The sequence below is a fragment of the Carassius auratus genome, unplaced genomic scaffold (assembly GCF_003368295.1).
Source record: "Carassius auratus strain Wakin unplaced genomic scaffold, ASM336829v1 scaf_tig00017474, whole genome shotgun sequence".
NCBI classification, from domain to species: Eukaryota; Metazoa; Chordata; class Actinopteri; order Cypriniformes; family Cyprinidae; genus Carassius; species Carassius auratus.
In genome coordinates, this window is record NW_020524789.1 from 1 (window position 1) to 20,000 (window position 20,000).

At 35.8% G+C, this 20,000-nt stretch overlaps 2 protein-coding genes across 2 annotated transcripts in view; one reads left to right on the forward strand and one right to left on the reverse strand.

Moving 5' to 3' along the window:
- The first annotated feature begins 475 nt into the window (after nucleotides 1-475).
- LOC113075692 (TELO2-interacting protein 1 homolog) lies at nucleotides 476-2,353 on the forward strand. Its single transcript, XM_026248377.1, has 3 exons — nucleotides 476-550; nucleotides 1,334-1,491; nucleotides 2,152-2,353. The coding sequence occupies exons 1-3, from the start codon at nucleotides 476-478 to the stop codon at nucleotides 2,351-2,353; spliced, it is 435 nt and encodes a 144-aa protein (XP_026104162.1).
- A 4,036-nt stretch (nucleotides 2,354-6,389) lies between these two features.
- Nucleotides 6,390-20,000, reverse strand: part of LOC113075691 (V-set and transmembrane domain-containing protein 2-like protein) — a 37,413-nt gene continuing 23,802 nt past the window's right edge. The window contains exons 2-4 of the mRNA XM_026248376.1: nucleotides 17,434-17,603; nucleotides 10,849-10,893; nucleotides 6,390-6,878 (exon numbers count right to left, since the gene is read on the reverse strand). Of these exons, the coding sequence (XP_026104161.1) occupies nucleotides 6,576-6,878; nucleotides 10,849-10,893; nucleotides 17,434-17,603 (518 nt within the window). The 3' untranslated portion in view covers nucleotides 6,390-6,575. The remainder of the gene's footprint in view (nucleotides 6,879-10,848; nucleotides 10,894-17,433; nucleotides 17,604-20,000) is intronic.

Here is a 20,000-nt window from a genome sequence, read left to right on the forward strand (position 1 = left end):
ATATTAAAGTCCTTATTAAAGTTTTTGTTTATATATATTTTTTTTATTTTCTAATTATCTATCTATCTATCTATCTATCTATCTATCTATCTATATATCTATATATATATATATATAAATTTTAGTACTACATGAAAACAATGAGAAACGATTTCTTTACTACCAGCTAAAATAAAATAAAAGCTTATAGAAATAAAAATTTTACAAGAAAGTAATTTATGGTTTCAGTTTTAGCCAATTATAATAACCCTGAATGGGATTAAATAATAATAATAATAATGTATTTCAGTGCTTTTGCTTTCAGCAAAACTTTGCGTAAAATGTTTGTTTGATGGAAATGGTGCAAGACTGAAGGAATAACTATATTACCGTATTTTTGAGAGAAAACTACACTTTTGTAAGTAAATCACAGTTAAGCACAGTTACTTGGGGGAACATAAAACAGATTCTGTGTTGTGAGCACAGTCACCACTAGATGGTAGACTCACTTCAGTCTTTCACCACAGCTGCAGCAACAGAAGTCACTCTCACTGATGAAGACGTGTTCCTGGTAACATCTCATCACAGCTTCAGCTGGAAACCCCAGAGCTTTGTTCAAACACACACCATCCTGTGCTGCTCTGTTCATTCCTCTGGAGCAGCTCCCAGGGCTCTTTTAGTCTTTCCCATCAGTCGTTTTCTGTTTTTCCTAACCTTCAGACGGTTTTCTGATGTAATCCAGATGAGGTGAAACCTCACATGCTGCATTCAGGCTCAGTGCGTGCATATAATATTGACTATTGGCTGATAAATAGTTTCCTGTGACATCTTGGGAACTGTTTTACAAAGCAAACCATGAGAAATTTGAAAGCCAGTGGTTTGTGAAATGCTGAAGTGATATGTCATTTAATTGAGCCGCCGTGTGGAGAAATTCATCCAGAGAAAACAGTTTGTGAGAGACGGAGGATAAACTGAATTACTGATAGAGTTACCATGGTTATGAGAGACAGACAGACGGACAGACATGAAGAGGTCATGCTGTTTATTTCCCAGCTGGCTCTAGTGCTCCTCTCTCATTCACATCATTTTCCCGTCTTTATTATTCTCCATCCATCCTTCATTTCTCTCCATCCCTCTGCATTCACCTCCATCTTTCGAGACTAATGAGGCCCCTCTACATCAGGCTGCTTAATTAATTAATTAGGATAATCTGCCATGAGACTATTAGAATATATTAGAACATCTGTGGCCGTTATGGCGCGGGCGTCACTGTTTGCAGTTCTGCTGTGAATTTTAAGTCAACAGCAGTGAAATCACTGGAGAAATACATTAAGGTTTGTTCTGTAAATCTAAGTGTACAGGGTCTCAAACACTTCACTTCACTTTGCTTTTTCACTATTCAGTGTCTGTTTTAATATTTACAGTGGAGGCGGATCTGGATCGGGTGATTGACACCTTTCTTCAGTACCTCAGCTGGCGACAGCCAATCAAACTCCAGGAGGCGTGTCTCAGGTAAAGCCCCACCAATCTAAAACGGAATGTGGAATATTCTTTTTTTTTTTTTTACAGACTCTTTCCTTTTCAAAGTGTATTTTAAATTCCTCAGCATTGTTTCTATCTTATAAAAGTGATTAATTTTGCATTATATTTATAGTTCAGTAAATTTGGAGACTAATATCAAAACTTTAATTATCATTATTATTTATTATTGTTAGATTCATTCTCTGTCAGCTGTAATTTTTTTGGTGTGCAGTAAATCAATATATCTACTAATATTTTGTAATATTTAAGAATAGACCAATCAAAAAGGGGAGAGGAAAAGATATGACCAATTTGACAAGCATTGAGAAAAAAAATATATAATAATTTTACATATATGCAATTAATACTGCAATATTGTATAATAATTTTAACATTTATAGAATATCAGTTTTATTATAATTTAATTCTATGAATGATGTTCTGTAATATGTTATCAATATTATATAATAGAATATAGAACAAGAAATAATCATTAAAATGAATACATTTGCAGATACCATAGTTCTATTAGAAACAGCCCATGCTGTAGTTCACTTTATGTGCTGCTGTAAGCAGACCGTCTCATATCCTGCTGTAATAGAGTGAATTACACTAATAGTTGTTTGTTTGATCATGTGTTGTTCTCTTTAGTGTGTTCCGCTGGCTGATGGACTCTGATCTGGTCTGGTTCAGTCTGAATGAGCTGAGCTCTCCCGTCCCGTACGAGCCCCCTCACCCTCATCTGCTGCGTGTGAAGCTGACCGGATCAGACAAGCCCAGGAACCAGTTCACAGACAACATCCTCAAATTTCTGCAGGAAGAGGATGCCACATACAGCGCTTTATACATCTGAACGCTAGATTTAGGACGATGATCTACATGTCTGACTGGAAGAACTTGTGGAAAAGACATTTTCATATGATGCAGATCGTTATAGTTAAGATGAGTAAAAAAAAAAATTACCATGTCAATGATGTATTCTGCCAAAATAACATTTATTATAGTTATTGTTACTTCTCTAAAATAAAAATAAAATAATAATGATAATATTGGACCTTTTAGAATATTTTTTTTCTCCTTTGGATGAAATGTGTGGCTAATATCAAATACTTCAGTGTCGCTGTCCGTGATACGCGGCTCTCTCTCTCTCTCCGCACCGAACACAGCGCACGGGTGACCAGCTACTCCGTTCAACTTTTCCGTGTCTTGTGTTTGGATGCTTTAATGTTTAAATCGACAAGCGGTAAGGCGTAAAAACACGTGAGAAAGATAAGCTTTCATGACGATGCGCAGCAGTGGCCTGTCAACTGTCCTGAGCATCTTTTTAGGCTGTCCTCAGCCAGTCGGTTATATAAAATATCAAGGTGAAAAGGTGAAAGTCATCATAGCTTGTTTAGTATAGACCCAGCTCCCAACCCAACTTTGAGAATAGATTAACGGCGATATTTTTTTTTTTTTATCGTCCGATAACGGCCCACCACTAATATAAATATATAAAATTTACTTTAAACTTCCATCCATCCATCCATCATCTTCCGCTTTAAACTTAAAATATCAAATAATTATTATATAAATGTTCACTTTTATATACATAATTTGTATTCTGATTTTAACGAACACTTATTTTATAAATACAATTCTTTAATTCCAAGAGACTTCTGGTGTAGGTTCTGGTCTAGTTGTGTGCTGTTGGTCCGGATCTTCTGTTCAGTCTCGTTTGGGATCCTCTTCTTCTGTGACAGTCTAATAAATGTGCCTCCTGTGAGAGTCGCATTAAAGCTGCCTCATATGCTTTGTGTTAGCCTGCTGCTGTGTTATCTGTACTGTACTTTGCCATTTATCCTGCTGACAGAGGCGCTATTATTCACCGTCCGGGGCGACCGGCTAACGTGCAGCATATACGGGGTTAATTCAGTTTCCCCTCGACCGCTTCTGATAAGTGTGAAAGAACCATTATGAAGTCGAACCTCTTGACATGCGCTTTGTTTAAGGGATTCACCGCCGGTAAAGACGACAAAGCAAACTGAAGTGACGAAATAATGAAGGATTGAGGTGATTTTGAGGCTAAGTAGCGATGCTCTTTTGTTAGATCTAAAGGTAAATAAATAAACAGTGAACGTTGAGGGGGTTTTCCGTCATTTAAGCAAATTATCTACAATTTTATAGTTATCGTGACATTTAGAGCTTTTTATATTATAATCAAGGATGGACAGTGGTGCGCATGCGCGACCATATTAGCGTGTAAATTTAGACCACTCATTTGCATATGTCAGTGACAGCTGTTAAGTATGAAAATTATATTAGCAATATTATTTTTAAGTAGCCTATGCCATAACATTTTATTTTAAATCCTTTTTATTTTTTAAAAAGTTTATAATAGATTATCGCAGTGTTTATTATTTTATTTTATTTTAAAAATAAGTGCAATAGTTCTATTATTAATTAGGCTGTTTTATATTCTAGGAACCTAATATTTAATGGGCCACAGAGATCTTGCAGGACTGTTTTCTTAATCCCGCTCCTGGTGAATTTCTATCAGTTCCCGCCAATTTTGTGTCCAATCCCGCCTTTAAACATTCTAATTATTTTACATTTAGAATCACTTAAGGGAGCCGCTATCAATATGTGGGGAAATAGTTTTTTTATTTATGGGGTATTGAATGAGCACTCGCTGTTTAGTAGCTGTTATATGTTTAGAAAATTTCTTTGTTGATGTTTATTATTAACAATGTACATAAAACGGACATCTTATAGACGTTTATCAGATGTCTGTTCACAGCAGATGCTTTCCAGATGAAGCGATCTTTAAACAGGCATCACATTTTAAAGTTGAAAGGATTTGATTTTCTATCAACTGGAAAAATCAGATATGGAAAAGGTGATTCAAACTATATCTCTCCTCTCTGTTTTTATTAAAAACTGTTTTCAACTTAAAACTTGCAGCAGTAATAAAAGGCCATAAACATTTAGCTTACCATTTATAGAGTTGTTGAAGCCTCCCGGATGCTGTTTTGATTCCACTTTACTTCCTTCTGGAACTTCATTGTTATTAACCGATACCCATTATGGCACATCTTAATTAACACTAATCAAAAAACACGTGCCCGTTTCAGAAAATAAAACATAAAAGCGGGACAAAACACACATTTTTGCAGGTTAGGCAATCACTGACTGATACTGTAGCTTGCCAACTGCTCCGCCCTTTAACCGTTAGAGTGGCGTCACTTGACTTTGAACATTCAAAATCTCTGCATTGGCGCCTTTAAAAAATAAATAAATAAATAGTCAACATAAAAAAATAATTAATTTAAAATGGAAAAATATACAGTTTACTCTGCTTTCATGCAAGGGTGGAAACCTGTGATTTTAAAGTTGTGTATTGTAATTCAAATAAGAGCGCACTCTGTCACATGTCGATCGTCTATTAATCACGTGACTTAAAGACATGAATCTGCAGACAAGATTTTAACTAATTAAAATTTTGGAACACAGTGAAATTCTTCAGATGAGCTCGAGTTCCCAGTCTCTCACATTTGAATGCATATTATTTCACACAGTGTAAAAAAAAGCAAGCAAATCATGTATTAATAATAGACAACGATATATGATCAATGTTTTTTTTATTTGATAAAGGCATACATTGAAGGTGAAACCAGTTTTTTTTTTGTAATATTACTTCATTTACACAATCTGTACATGTATTACTTCCAGAAACAAAAAGAACTATTGAATCAAACCGTAAAAATCCAAGAAACCAGAAACTAAGCTGTTGTTATACCATTAAACATACTGTAAATGTCTTCAGGATTTTCTTTTTAAAGCTGCATAAAAACCACAAAACGTCATAGTATTGTGTGCACATCATCCTTCTATTGACACAAAAGCTTCATGAAACATATTTGCAAAAGCTGGCACCCATCAAATCACACTTTGCCATCGGTGATGCCAGTCCAGAATAAACCCGTCAGACTGGTGCCTGTAACATTAGACACGTAAACAATGATAGTTATATTACAGCATGTAAATGTCATCGATTAGACCTGATGAAGAATATTTCAAACATTCACATTAGTTCTGCCGCTTCTAGCCATCTATACATCATATCAAAACCATGAATCTGATCAAACTAAGAATGACCAAAGAGTTTAAATCAACGGTCCAGTTTGGTTTCTTGCTCATTGGCAAATATTAGAAAGGTTTGTCACATGCATTCGCTGTTCTGAACAGACATCTACCTTCATATTTATACAGAAATATACATCTTTTGTCAGAAGGATAGTTCACTCAAAAATTAAAATGTTGTTATTATGTACTTTCTCAACCGTCATGTTGCTTCAAACCTATTTGACTCACTTCACTCATTTGACTTCTCTTTCTCATTTAATTATTTATTATATCCTTTGGAATTAGGGTTAGGGTTAAATAAATAAATTAAATAAATTCAGTTTCTTCCATAAAATACAAAATAATTTATTCAGCAGGATGTTTAAGTTGCTCTTTGGAAATAAACAGAGGCTAAATAATAAAACGACAAAAAGATATCAAGAAATAAAATATTAAATCAAATCAAATAAGGAAATAAAGAATCAAAATAAAAAATGGAAATAAATAAAAGCTTCAAAAAGGACACTTAAAAAAAAACTTACTATTTTACATAAAATACACAATTATTTATTTTGCAGAATGCAAAATATTTTTAATTAAATGTGAGCCAAATTAAATCATCACAATTAAAAAAACCAAAGACTTAAACTACTTCAGTCTTTGTGCACTGAATTTGTTTAATATGAAAAGAACCGAAATAAAACAAAACTTTTTTTTTAACAAAGATTATTATTACAAATAATAATAATAATAATAATAAGTCAAAAAGCTTAAGAGTTTCCTTTTGTTTTTTACATAAGAAAGTCAGTCATATGTGTTTGGAACAGCATGAAGGTGAGTCAATGACAGATTTTTTATTTTCAGGTGAGCTATCCCTAGTGTGTGGGTTGGCGTGAGGAATTCTGGGTATTTTGGTGATGTGGGTGTACAGGTGCTTGCGTGGGGTTATAATAACTAAGTATAAGAAGAACCTAAAGCGCGCAGCTCTCAGTGCAGTCAGTGGTACTATCATCAGCGGACCTCTTCCTGAGCTCGCGGCCGGGTTTGTGGTGGTCAGACTGCAGAAGCTCCTCTTGTGACGTCGCCCCCTGATGGACTGGAGGAGGCACATTCCCCTCGGCCCGCTCCACCTGCAGGTACGCCCGAACGTGATGATGCCGCAGCTTGCTGTCGCTGAAGTCGATGACGCGGCATTCGTACGTGCCCTCATCCGCGGGCTTCACGCTGGACAGACGGAGCTTGTGGGAGATGTTGCTTCCTGCTACCTTCACCACCTACAGAGAAACAGACAGGAGAAGTGTGGAAATGATCAGTCAGGGCATTAAATCATGAATCAGCCTTGAAAATGCTGATTTAAAACAGACTCCGACTGATTTGGGATAAGGCCGAGATGGCTAGCAGGCCTAAAAATGCATCGTGTTTTAGAAAATCTACCTTTTGAGAGCTTTTAAGGAAAGACACTATACAGGCAAAAACATAGTTTTTTAATGCACTGGTTAATTTTTGGAAATTATGAGCGATTTTACTTCAATAACATCAGAATATTGAAAAGAAAACATCTAAAATATGCATTTAAGTGTTTGTTTTATTACCTTTGCATTTATAGATTTTAACTATTGAATTTCATACCTGGCTTCATTTAGTGTTCAAATTTATGCAAATTAGTGCAGATTTAATTACATAATGGATAATTTGCATATTTAAACATAATATTTAAGAAAACTTGTTATGCAAAACCACTGTCTTTATGTACCATGATTAATCAACTGGTGAAAATATGGTTATTATGGTTAGACTAATAAATATGTTCTATTAGTTCATTTTCACCCTCTTCACCTGTAGTGCCTTGCCTCAGCTACAATATTAAATTTAAATTTAATTAAATTAAAAATGTAGTTTATGCATTTAGCAGACGCTTTTATCCAAAGCGACTTACAGTGCATTAATTTTTAACCAGCAATATTGTATGTGAAACAATCAAAAAACAAGCACAGGATAAGTCTTTTTGATTGTTCCTATAGCTCTCATTTCTCACGTCCTGCAGGCTGAGATTGGTTCCTGTGTGGATCATGAGCAGCTGCACTGGATGTAATATGTGAGACAGTGGCTCTGTCCTAAATTGTCTTCGTATTGGACTTCTGTGAGGCATTATGTGCGGGTTCATCAGACCCAAAGGGGTTTAGGACAGTATTTGGGACGAGGCCAGTGAAATGCTACAGTGGACACAGTGACGGTCAGCAGTGGATGCAAAACACAATGAAAGGAAGCAGCAGAGACAGTAACTCCATCCACATAGTTTTATGCTAAATTTGTCATAATGCATTAAAAATGTGATAACAAATAAATGCAATAAAATGCAAAAAAAAAAAAAAAAAAAAAAACCAAAACGTGCAGAAATGTAAATACTTTATAAAATAGATAATAGATGTAAATACGAAGGTCAAAAAATAAAGTTATTATAAAGTAAATAATACAATTATATTGAAATATTCCATTTTTTATTGATAACCTAGTATGAAAAGCGTATTAATTAAAAAAATGGAACTAAAATGCATGAAAAGAATGACTGAGACTAAAAGGTTTGTCTCGATGATTGGTTAATATGAGCTCATACTGTTGCTCTCAGACCTCGGTTGACATCATGAACTTCAGAGCGTTTTGTCTGTGCACTATAAACCGCAAGTAATTGATTAGTAAATTTTGCAACAATTTAATTAGTTTAGTAAGTAATTGATAAGTAATTAATTTGAACTCTTACTGTATTCAGTTTTTTTTTTTTTACACAAATTTAATACACAAGTGGAATGAAAGGGGGCAGTGTGTCGCATCAGTAGCTGCAGTGAGAAAGTGGAACGCAACAAAAACAAACAACAGTAAAGGGAATGAAAGGCAATAAGAAAGCCAAATGCATCAGTGGAGTCAATAAAAATGCAGTGGGAGTGAAATGCATTAGTTGAGGCAATGAAATGCAGTAAATGCAGTGAGAGAGTGGAATGCATCAATGGAGGCAATGCGATGCAATAAAATGCAGCAAGTCTGTGGATTCAGTGAAATGCAGTAAAATGCACTGAGTGAGTGAAATACAACAGTTGATGCAATGCAACGCAGTAAGAGAGTGAAATGCATTAGTGGAGCAATGCAGTAAAATGCAACAAGTGAGTGAAATACATCAAATGAGGCAATGCAGTGAGGTAGTGAAGTGCAAAAGAGGATTCAGTGAAATGCAGTAAAATGCACTTAGCGAGTGAAATACAACAGTTGAGGCAATGCAATGCAGAAAGAGAGTGAAATGCATTAGTGGAGCAATGCAGTAAAATGCAGTTAGTGAGTGAAATGCAACAGCTGAGGTGAGGCAATGCAGGCAGTGAGGGAGTGAAATGCATCAGTTGGAGGCAATAAAAAGCAGTGAGAGAGTGAGATGCTGCAGTCTGCATGTGAGAAGTGATGAGATGGAGCTGTGGAACCGCAGACACATGAGAGACACATTCACTCACCAGCTCTCTCTCTAGCTCTGAAACACAAAGACAACAGGACAATCTCTCTCTAAAGCGGTCAGTGTTCCCAGAGGACTCTGAGCCCGCGCGGGTCCAGACGCTCAATAAAGCTGTCTGCCAGTGAAGCAGATTGAGTGTGGATCAGGTGGATAAATAAACATACATTCACAAACCCGCATGCACACACACAAACACGCTAACATTAACTCGCTGGCGCCGTTTCCACAGCACTACATATGTTGAGTGTGTTAACAAACTATCTAGCTAACAGCTTCTCTAGAAACAGAAATAACAGCACAGCTGAATTCAGGAAAGTGTTAAACGACGCCGTCATGAGCCTCAGCGACTGGACGGAGCGCTTCCAGTGAAACCTGTAACCTCAGATCCAGAGCTCTGCATTCACACTGGAAGAAAATGTCCTTGTGAATATTTCATGAAGTAGCAGAAGAGAGATGCTTTGATTTATCCACCCACCCACACAAACACACACACACACACACAGGTAACACTCACCTTCAATATCCTACTGAGGGAATGAGCCTGCAAAATTACATATCCGTCCCTGATTAGAGACTCTTATAACTGCTATTTAGATGCCAAACACAGCAATAACTGTGTTACTAACAGATGCAGAAAAAATTTATAATTATAACCTTTTATTTAATGGGTTCAGAACAGGGTTTAATATAGTTATCTAAAACTAAAACCACAAAAAACAATGTCATCGCCTGAAATAAAATAAACAGAATAATTAAAAAAAGCTATTTAAGGAACATTTCTCATTTTCATATATTTTAATTTGATGTACTTAACTGAAACTGAAAACAAAAATAATAATGAACTATATATTTAGATATTGATAAAAACAAACATCTAAAATGACTAAAACCTTAAAATGAAAACTGAAAATTTAAAAATAAAAAGTAATTAAAATAAGTAATAAAAATTATAATATCATCTCATGATACTAACATAATGGTTCGGATAAAAGCTTGATGGTTTAATGTCGACAATTGAAAAATGATACAATTAAGCTATAAATAATAGAACTGTAATTTTACAATTTATACTGTAATTTTTTACTATATATTTTTTTCATTAAAATTAAGAAATTATTTTCTTGATTACTAAATTTGTATTTTTCAGTGAAACACTACAACAATATTTTGTTTAATATTTTTAGTTCAATTACAAGGTATTAAAATTAAAGCTCGCATTTCAAATTTTTTCCTCAAATTATTCTAAGCTGCAAGGTACAGTAAAACATGTGTTATACAACTGTTACATAGAAATACACAGAATACACAAGTGTTCATGAAAGAGTGAGTGTTGCTCAGCATTAACATGACACTGATAGCATGCTGTTAGTCTGAACATCAGCACAGTGACGATCACCTGCGGCATGATCACAGCTCATCTCACCTGTGTTTATGAGGAGATTCCTGCGTCTCTCACACACACACACACACACACACACACACACACACACACACACACACACACACACACACACACACACACACACACACACAGCCTGCAGCGGCTCAACCAGCAAGAGCCGAGCAAGTTGCTAACAAATCACCTTTAGCCCAAGCAGTGTGATGTTGTGTTTGCATGCTCCAGTTATTCACCCTGACAAACACTCACACCATGTATTTTTACATTCTCTCACTGAGCAGCAGAAGACAGCAGCCTTGAGCGAACAGGAAAGAGACGTTCAGGGAGGAAATGACAAACTTCACACACTCACACTGATTTTGGTGGCGTCCTTTGACTTCTCATTCTGCGGCATCACCTGCAATATAAAAACACATCATGCATTCATAATCAACATGATTATAGTTAACTAAAAAACAAAACATTCATTCATTAAATTAAAATGTTATTTCAAATAAAAGAAAGTGAAATAAATAAAAAAATAAAAAAATAAAAAACATATTGCCAAATAAGCAAGTTGCCAAAGCAACATTTTTGTTTCGTTGAACTCGAAATACTAAAATAACTAAAATGAACAAAAATAATTATATAGATAAAAATAAATATTAATCAAAAATGTAATATAATCTATTCAGACATTTAAATAAATATAAAAGTAGAAATGACAAAACTAAAATTACTAAAACGTTCACATTTAGCTGAAAACAAAATATATACATTAATTTTTTTTTATTAAATATGTATATTCAAAAATTATAATAGCATATCAATAAGTCGTTCATCTAACAGCATATTTATATATATATATATATATATATATATATATATATATATATATATATATATATATAGCATTAATACTTATATAATATATATTTAAATATATATTAATAATTACATATGAAATATAATTTTTCTATTTTTTTTTTAATAATTTAACTGTACATTTGTATGATATACTTTACTTCAACTCTGATCCCCTAATCAATACTACTCCTACTTCTAATAATAATATATTTTGTTTGTAATATTAAATATTTTAAAAGTGCAACAACCAAAAACTGAATTGAATATATAAACAAAATAAATTAATCTAATAAACTGAAATATTAAATATTAAAATATTTTTCACAAGCTGATTCTTTTAGGTTGTTAATGAAATGTTTGCAACATCACACTGCGTCCTCAGTGGCTCTGATGACGGGAGAAAATGAATCATGTTCACTTTTACAGCAAACTACAAAATACCTGCATTGCTTACGAGACATTGCTTTTGCTACAACTGCTGGAGGGCGGAGAAAACGGCTGAGGGCGGAGTTATGCTAATACAGCACAGTCAGTCAGCAGTTGTAGGCGGAGCCTAAGCAGTATGATGAAGAAAATCAAAATGGCTTAATTGAGACTGTTTCGTTTTTGGGGACTTGAATGGATTTTATCATTGTAGGTTGGTTGTGTCCACACTCTGCTAAGACACATTTATATACAAACAATGTAAAAAAGACAACGTGTTATGTGCCGTTTTAGGGGCGTGTGGTTGACTTAACTTTTGTAAAGAATATCTCTTTGGATTTGAGACTTTAATCTTTGCGACTTTACAGATCTTCTTTATGCACCAAGAGCTTGTAACACTCTGAAGAGAAAGGAAAACTTGAAAACTTGAAATCACATCATATGACCCCTTCAGTTTTGGCCCTTCTATAGCGAATATACATGTGTCTAATGCAGTTACTGAGACAAACAGCAGCAGGGTATTCAAACACACACACACACACACACACACACTTAAGTCCAGTGTTCTGGAATGAGATGTTGGTTGTGCGTCATGTCATCTTAACTAGCCGCGGCGGATCCTCAAGAGCCCTTCATGAATAAAACATGACGCAAAGGTGAGCAAGAGTTTCTCTATGTTCCTCTTTTTCATCCCTTCATCCAATTAAAAAGCATCTTGAGTTCACAGCAGGAAGCCCTGCAATCTCTCCCACTCACTTTCTCTCTCACTCTCTCTCTCTCCCACTCTCTCTCTCTCTCTTTCTTCCACTCACCTTCTCCCTCTCTCTCTCTCTCTCCCACTCTCTCTCTCTCTCTTTCTTCCACTCTCTCTCTCTCTTTCTTCCACTCACTCTCTCACTCTCTCTCTCCCTCCCTCTCTCTCTCTTTCTTCCACTCACTCTCTCACTCTCTCTCTCTCTCTCTCTCTCCCTCTCTCTCTCTTCCACTCTCTCTCTCTCTTTCTTCCACTCACTCTCTCACTCTCTCTCTCTCTCTCCCTCTCTCTCTCTCTCTCTCTCCCTCCCTCTCTCTCTCTTTCTTCCACTCACTCACTCTCTCTCTCTCTCTCTCTCTCTCCCACTCACTCTCTCTCTCCCTCTCTCTCTTTCTTCCACTCACTCTCTCACTCTCTCTCTCCCTCCCTCTCTCTCTCTTTCTTCCACTCACTCTCTCACTCTCTCTCTCTCTCTCTCTCCCACTCACTCTCTCTCTCTCTCTCTCACCCCCCCCTCTCTCGGTCTCTCTCTCTCTCTCTCTCTCTCTCTCTCTCTCTCTCTTTCTTCCACTCACTCTCTCTCTCTCTCACCCCCCCCCCTCTCTCGGTCTCTCTCTCTCTCTCACTCTCTCTCTCTCTCTCTCTCTCTCTGGTGTCTGGGGAAGCTGCAGTTATTTCTACTGGTTGTGATTAATGTTGTGTGGAGTGTTACCTGCTGCAGAGCTGCGTGTCCATTAATACCGCTGTATCCTCTCCTCTCTTTCCTCTGCTCACCTCGTGATTCTGTTTCTTCAACTCCCTGTGGTTTTATTAAAACTAAAAGATTTCTATGTGTTTTCGTTATGTGACGGTCTTGGAAACACTAAACAAGGCCTTCATCATTTATTCTTGCTACTATTTAAATTGTTTGTGTTTATTTATTTTTTTGTCCTAGATCCAAACTGTCAGTCATAAACTATATCAAAAAAAGGTTTATCACAAATTTTTTTTTTTTACTATGCATTATTTCTAATCAAGCTGTGATTTCGTCAAATAATGCAAAAAGTGTGAAAAACTCTTTAATTGTTATTTTCCTGATAAAGCTGTGATTATGATTACAGTGTTCATTAAAACAATTAAAAATATATTTTTGTTAAATGTTTTGCTTGTAATGTCTAATTGTGTATCATTCTTTACAACAAGCTGTGATATTTTGATAAATAATGCAGACATTTAAAAGTTTTAAGTGTCCGAACTGACTGTATATTTCATGTATAGCAGGGGGCTTCAATTAAAATAGCTTGAGATCCGGTAATGAACCCTCCTTGCCAGCCGAGGTCCGGACAGTTATATACTTAAAAACATGAACTGATGGGTTTTACCAGACCAGGCTCTGCAGGATATTAAAGCTCAAATTTAAGACTTTAAGATCTTTTAAGACCTGCACAAATAAAATAAAATGACTGTAAAAAGCATATTTTAGAGTTCAGACACAAGTTTTAACAAACTTCACATTTCCGCCTAAACCTTTTTTTTCAAAAGGTTAGAGGTATCAATTAAAGGTATCAATTATTATATTAATTAAAAAAATGTATTACCCATCATTATAATTACATAACATGTAAATATATTTTACTATCTTGTCAAATGTTTAGATTTTTATGATGAATTTCCTTCTTGTTGATCCACCACTGGTCTGAACAAAAACCGCAGACAGGATTATTGAAAATGCACATTCATTCACTGCCAGCAGGTGGCGCTTCAGCAACAGCAGAAATGTAGTGCTTTCCCCGCTTTAACACCTCCTGAAATCATAGGACTTTATTGTACCATATAAGATTTTCTTAGGCATTTATTTAATTGTGTCAAAAGGCTTCACAGCCCGTAATTGGACTGGACAGTCATGCAGGTGATGCTGTGCAGCTGAAACCTTTGATTGACAGTTGGATATTAATGTGTGTGTGCTGAACCCTCTCGATCTCTCGCTCTCTCAGTCTCTTAAAATAGGACTCTGTGTTTGACTGCCACGAGTGCAGACAGGAAGAGGAAGTGGTCACATAATTGCAGGCGGGTGACAGCGGGCTGCTGCCGATCATGTTGTTCTGTGTATTGTTAGTTATAATAATTACTGGCGATATTTGCGCAGGTTAAGGGCTGATCTCAAGGGGAAGGTGCTGACAGAATGCTGGGATTATCATCTAACAAACATTATGTTTTCTGGATCAGATTTGATCCTCCACAAACTGACACTGAACCCTCAACCTACAGCTAACAGCTGAGAGATCATATGTGCATGTTAATAGAGTTATTACTGCAACCAGAGAGGGCAAAAGTACACATATCTTTACTCAAGTAGAAGTACAGATACTCATGTTTAAAAATACTCTGGTACAAGATGAAGTACTGACTACACTTTTTTACTCAAGTTAAAGTATAGAAGAATGGGCTCTGACATGCACTTAAGTAAAAAGTAGCAATTACAATTAATTGTTTAGTGTCACGCAGGACATAGGACGTCACGTCATGTAAATACCTGCGACGCGCCCGTTTTTTAGCTATAGCTATATATATTCATAGCTATATATGGATTGCCATTTTCAAATTAGGTTTTATTGTGAACTTTTTTTTTTCTTTTTTTTTTCTTTTTGCGAAATTCGAATATAATTTTTATTTATCGAATAATTAGAGCAGAGCGAATATTCGAATGTTCGACTATCCGTGCACACCCCTAGTTTTTAAGTGGATTGATTACCATTTATATAACCATAGTTTTATTACAAATTCCATAATTAAACTATGGTTAGACTAGAAAAAGCATAATTTGTTGTTACCTTAGTGACAATGGTTTTTGGTTTTATTTGTAGTAAAAGTATGGTTAATTTTCATCACTTGTCTGAACAAAAACTGCAGATGGGCTTATTGGAAATGCACATTCATTCACCGCCAGCAGAAGGCGCTTCATGAACAGCAGAAATATAGTGGTTTCCCCAGTTTAAGGCCTCCTGAAATCCTAACATTGTACCATATGTACCATCTAGTTAATCTATTGCATAATGTTTGTTGGAATTTAATGAACATGAAATCTGCAGGAAGGTGTAGAATTATGCGCAATCCCACACTGAAATTCAGGCCTTGCTTAACTAAATCAACAAAGACAAAACTACAGATCAGCAGTTTTCAACTCTTTGGTCTCTTGCACTAATTACTCTGACTAAAATCTTGCACAAGCTTAATCAGAGCATTTTCAGTCAAGACTAACTGATTTATGATTTATTAGATTTATTATGGCAAAAGTACAGCTTAAAACTAAAGGAACTAGCCTGTTTTGAACATGTAAGAAGTAGAAAATACAGGTAATTGTATAAAAATGTTAGTAGTGAAAGTATAAAGTTAAATAAAAAGTGAAGTAAAGTAGGGATGCACCGAAATTTCGGCCACCGAAAATTATCGGCCGAAAATGGCCTTTTCGGTTTTCGGCCGATAGACTTTTATCACCGAAACAACACGGCCGAAATGATGACGCAAACAGAAACCGCGACCTGCACGTGCACCTGCAAAGCGCAGACCACGAGCTCCCCGCGACATTCACTTAACACCAGTGAGAACATTCTCTCTCTTCTTATTCCTTTATTCGCAGCACTAAAGCGTCTCCTAACAAAGAGATTAAGACGGACCACGAAGTGAAAACAAAGAAAAGTACAGTCTTATAGAGTCTGTTAGCACACGTCTCACTGAGATCTTGTCGGATCCTCTGCACTTCATCGCGAATGTGCTTGATCCGCGTTATAAAGACCATTACTTGGATGCGGAAATAAGGCAGCGCGCACGAGAAATGATCCAGGCCGCGCTGGATGCGGAGAACCCGCGTGGAGACGGAGAAGCGCCAAGTGCAGGAGACAGATCAGAGCGCAGAAAAGACTGGTTTCTGCACCAGATGAGTGGCATGCACCATCGTTGTCTGATATGTTCAGTGGAATTCTGCAAGAAAGTGCCTCAAATAATAATAATAGGTTGGCTATTTTGTTCTTAGGCTACTATACACACACACACAAACATATATACATACATAATATCAGATTGTAGCCATATTTATGCTAGATTTTCTGCTAGATTTCTGCTTTAATTTGATAAAAATGTTTATTTATGCCCTGGCCCTATTTAAATACACTCTCTCAAATATTTCTCAAATGTCAGGCAGATGACAAGCTCAACTGCTCAACAGCTAGATGGTTATCTGTCTGAAGTCCCCATCCCCAGAAGTGATAACAGTCTACAGTCCTACATAGAAAAATTTCAAATGCACTTCACCTAAATGCACTTTGTTTTTATGAGAGAACTGTTCATTTTAAAACCTTTCTGCAGGCCATTAGGCCTGTACATTATTATTAAATATACACAAGTGGGATACATTTTTAGTTTGAATTTTATTTTCTACTGTGCATTGTTGCAATGTGCTTAATAAATATTTGCATCATTTGTAATTATGTATTTTTATGTTTTTTTTTTAAATAAGTTATGTAATTGTAATTATTTTTGAAACTTTAATATTAATTTATGCAATTGCAATGTCTTAATTTTAGTAAAGTTAGTACACGGTCATAGCAATAAATGCAACGGTACTAATAATTGGCATATTTTCTTTCGGTGTTTCGGTTTCGGTTTTCGGCCTTGGTTTTCTCTTTTTCGGTTTTTTGGTTTCGGCCAAGAATTTTCATTTCGGTGCATCCCTAAAGTAAAGCACCCTCTCATCTCTAGTTCTGGCTCCTGCATGTGCATCTGTGGGATTTTTACACCTTTTTTCTGGTCCAGCAGGTGCAAACGTTCCTCTGATCACTGAGTAAACCACTGCTCCTCATCTCAACCACACAAACATAATTTGAGAATCACTTATGTCTGGAGCACAAATGCTGCATTATGGGTAATTCCAGCCTGTACCTGATTGGTGCTCCACGTCTGCTTGTCGGTCCATTCTCTGTGGTTCCTGATGTACCACCACTGAATCTCCAGCGAGTAGGAGGGCGATCCGGCGCCTCTGAAGGAGCAGGCCATCTCCACGTCCTGACCGCTCTGTGCCGTGATGTCATGAGGGACCTCAGTGAACACCGCTGCGAAACAACAAGCACAGATTAGTTTACCATGAGAGTTAACCACTGCTTTCAAATAAGGTCCTAACAATCCTACTACCAACCCATTAAAGGCTGTTTAAAACAAAAACTTTAAACTTTAAACTCATCATTAATTCAACCAAAGATACAGTGTATTTAAGAAAGAGAGAGAGGGGAAAAAAAATGTCATGCTTTTGAGTTCCACAGAAGAAAAAAGTCTTGCAGGATGACATGAGGCAGGATGGCTAAACGATCTCTTTAACATCTAAACGTCTTCTCTGTACTATTATACAAGTGGAACCTCTTTAACAACTCAAGACACGACGTCCAAACACCTCGTATTTGTGTTGAGACTGATCTGGATTGCAAAGAAAGGCGAACAACTCAATCTTCTCTCTTTTTTTCCAAGATGTCGTTATCATCTCAGATAACATCCTGGAAAACGGCCAACATCAGACCCGCAGTTATCAGCGAGCGCTCAGTGAGTTATCGCAAGTAAACAAGCACCTCGCCACCGGATAAAGTTGTTCTCAGAAGTGCATGAGCGAAACACTCGAGTGCAGCGTTTCCCACGACTGACCCCCGCGAGTGAAACAAGCTCATCCAACACTTCAGACAAACACAATTCAATTATCCTTCCCGTCAAAGCCTAGGAGATATGAGTCCCCCCCTCAGCCGGCGTCAGAATGAGCCCAAATCAGTGTGAAGGAATCATTTCTCCAGCAGCAGGACTCTCTGTTATCATCCCTTACAGGCCCTGCAGGAAGTGATGCGCACACTTCAAAGAGAAAGCACTTGGTGTTCACTCATACCTGACCATAGACGGCCACAGGAAGAGATGAGTCCCTGGAAGACATTACAGTATTTTTAATCTGCTGTAAAGTATCTGAACTTTATCAGAGTGTTTTTCTTTAGAAAACTTTAATTCACAACATTCCAAAGCAAAATATTGTACTTTTTACTGCGCTACATTTCATAGTAAATATAATTTACTACTTAATTATATTAGAAATCTATTACTTTCTTACTTTTAAAAATAATTCAAAGATTTACTTGAGTTCAAGAAAGTATTTGAAATTATTAAAGGTAAAAAAAAAAAATGTAGTGAAGTAAAGTTTTCCACAAAAAAAAAAACACTGATAAACTACAGATACTTTTTAAATTTACTTGAGTAAAGTAGAAATACTTTACTACTGTCCACCTCTGCACAAACGTGATGTTAACGTAATGTTTTTGGAGTATGCTTTACAAGATTATAATACTAAATTTAATTTACTAAATTAAAAAACTAAAATATTTCAGTATTTCTACTTGTAAAAAAAATATTAAAGTTTTACAAGAAAATACTATGATATAAACACACTTGAAATTTTGTTGTAAATAAAACTATTATTGGTACATTTCCAAAACTTTTTTTAATGCACTTTCATAAATACAAGATTGATTCAATAAATAAAACAACAAGAGTTCCTTTCCATGCTGAGCTGAATCCACACCCAAATCCTCTTAACCATTTCCTCCAGATCACCTCTTCATTTACCCATAATCCCATTCAAACGGCTGCCGACAGTGGTGGAGTCAAACCATCGGGGGGTTCCCAAGACTTCCGTTCAGACAAAAGGCATGCTGGGAAATCCATATACACTCTGATCATGGCCCGAAGATAAGGCATTTGTTCATAATGCGTAAAATGAGTTGATATCATGAAGCGTGGTGAACGAATATATGAAGAATGACGTTTCCTGATAACTGAATGATATCTAATGATTTCGTTCACATAAAAAAGGGATGAAAGTCAAATTAAAGCCTTATAATCCAGTCTGAAATTCCTTAAATATATATGTATATATATATATATATATATATATATATATATATATATATATATATATATATATATATATATATATATATATATATATATATATATATATATATTATTTAATACTGCTGCTTAAAAAAAAGTTAGTCATGTTTGACATTCCGGCTCTTGAGCTTTAGAAAGCATTTGAAAATGAGGATGACACTCTGTTATCATTAAACCAATGAGTTTTTCTAACAATCTAAAGAGCAGAATATCACAGAGAGTTGAGACTGAACTCTTTTCATTTCAGACCAGTAGGAAACAAACAACCTGAACTCCCTAGTGCATGGCCTTAGCTTACGTAAAGGAAAGTACCCTTTATATTTTCTTCAGACATCATAATAAATCTACTAATGTAGTGTATTTTTCACCTGTAAGACAAATGCCACTGCAAAAAAGTCAAGTTCTCCTGTCAGGGTTGAGTTCCATTCAGACCTGAATCTGAATGTGTTTTTTTCTGAATTTGAATTGAGGTTTCACTTTTATACTTAATATAAAGGTATACAACTAAAGTTACTTTTTTTGTAAGTCAA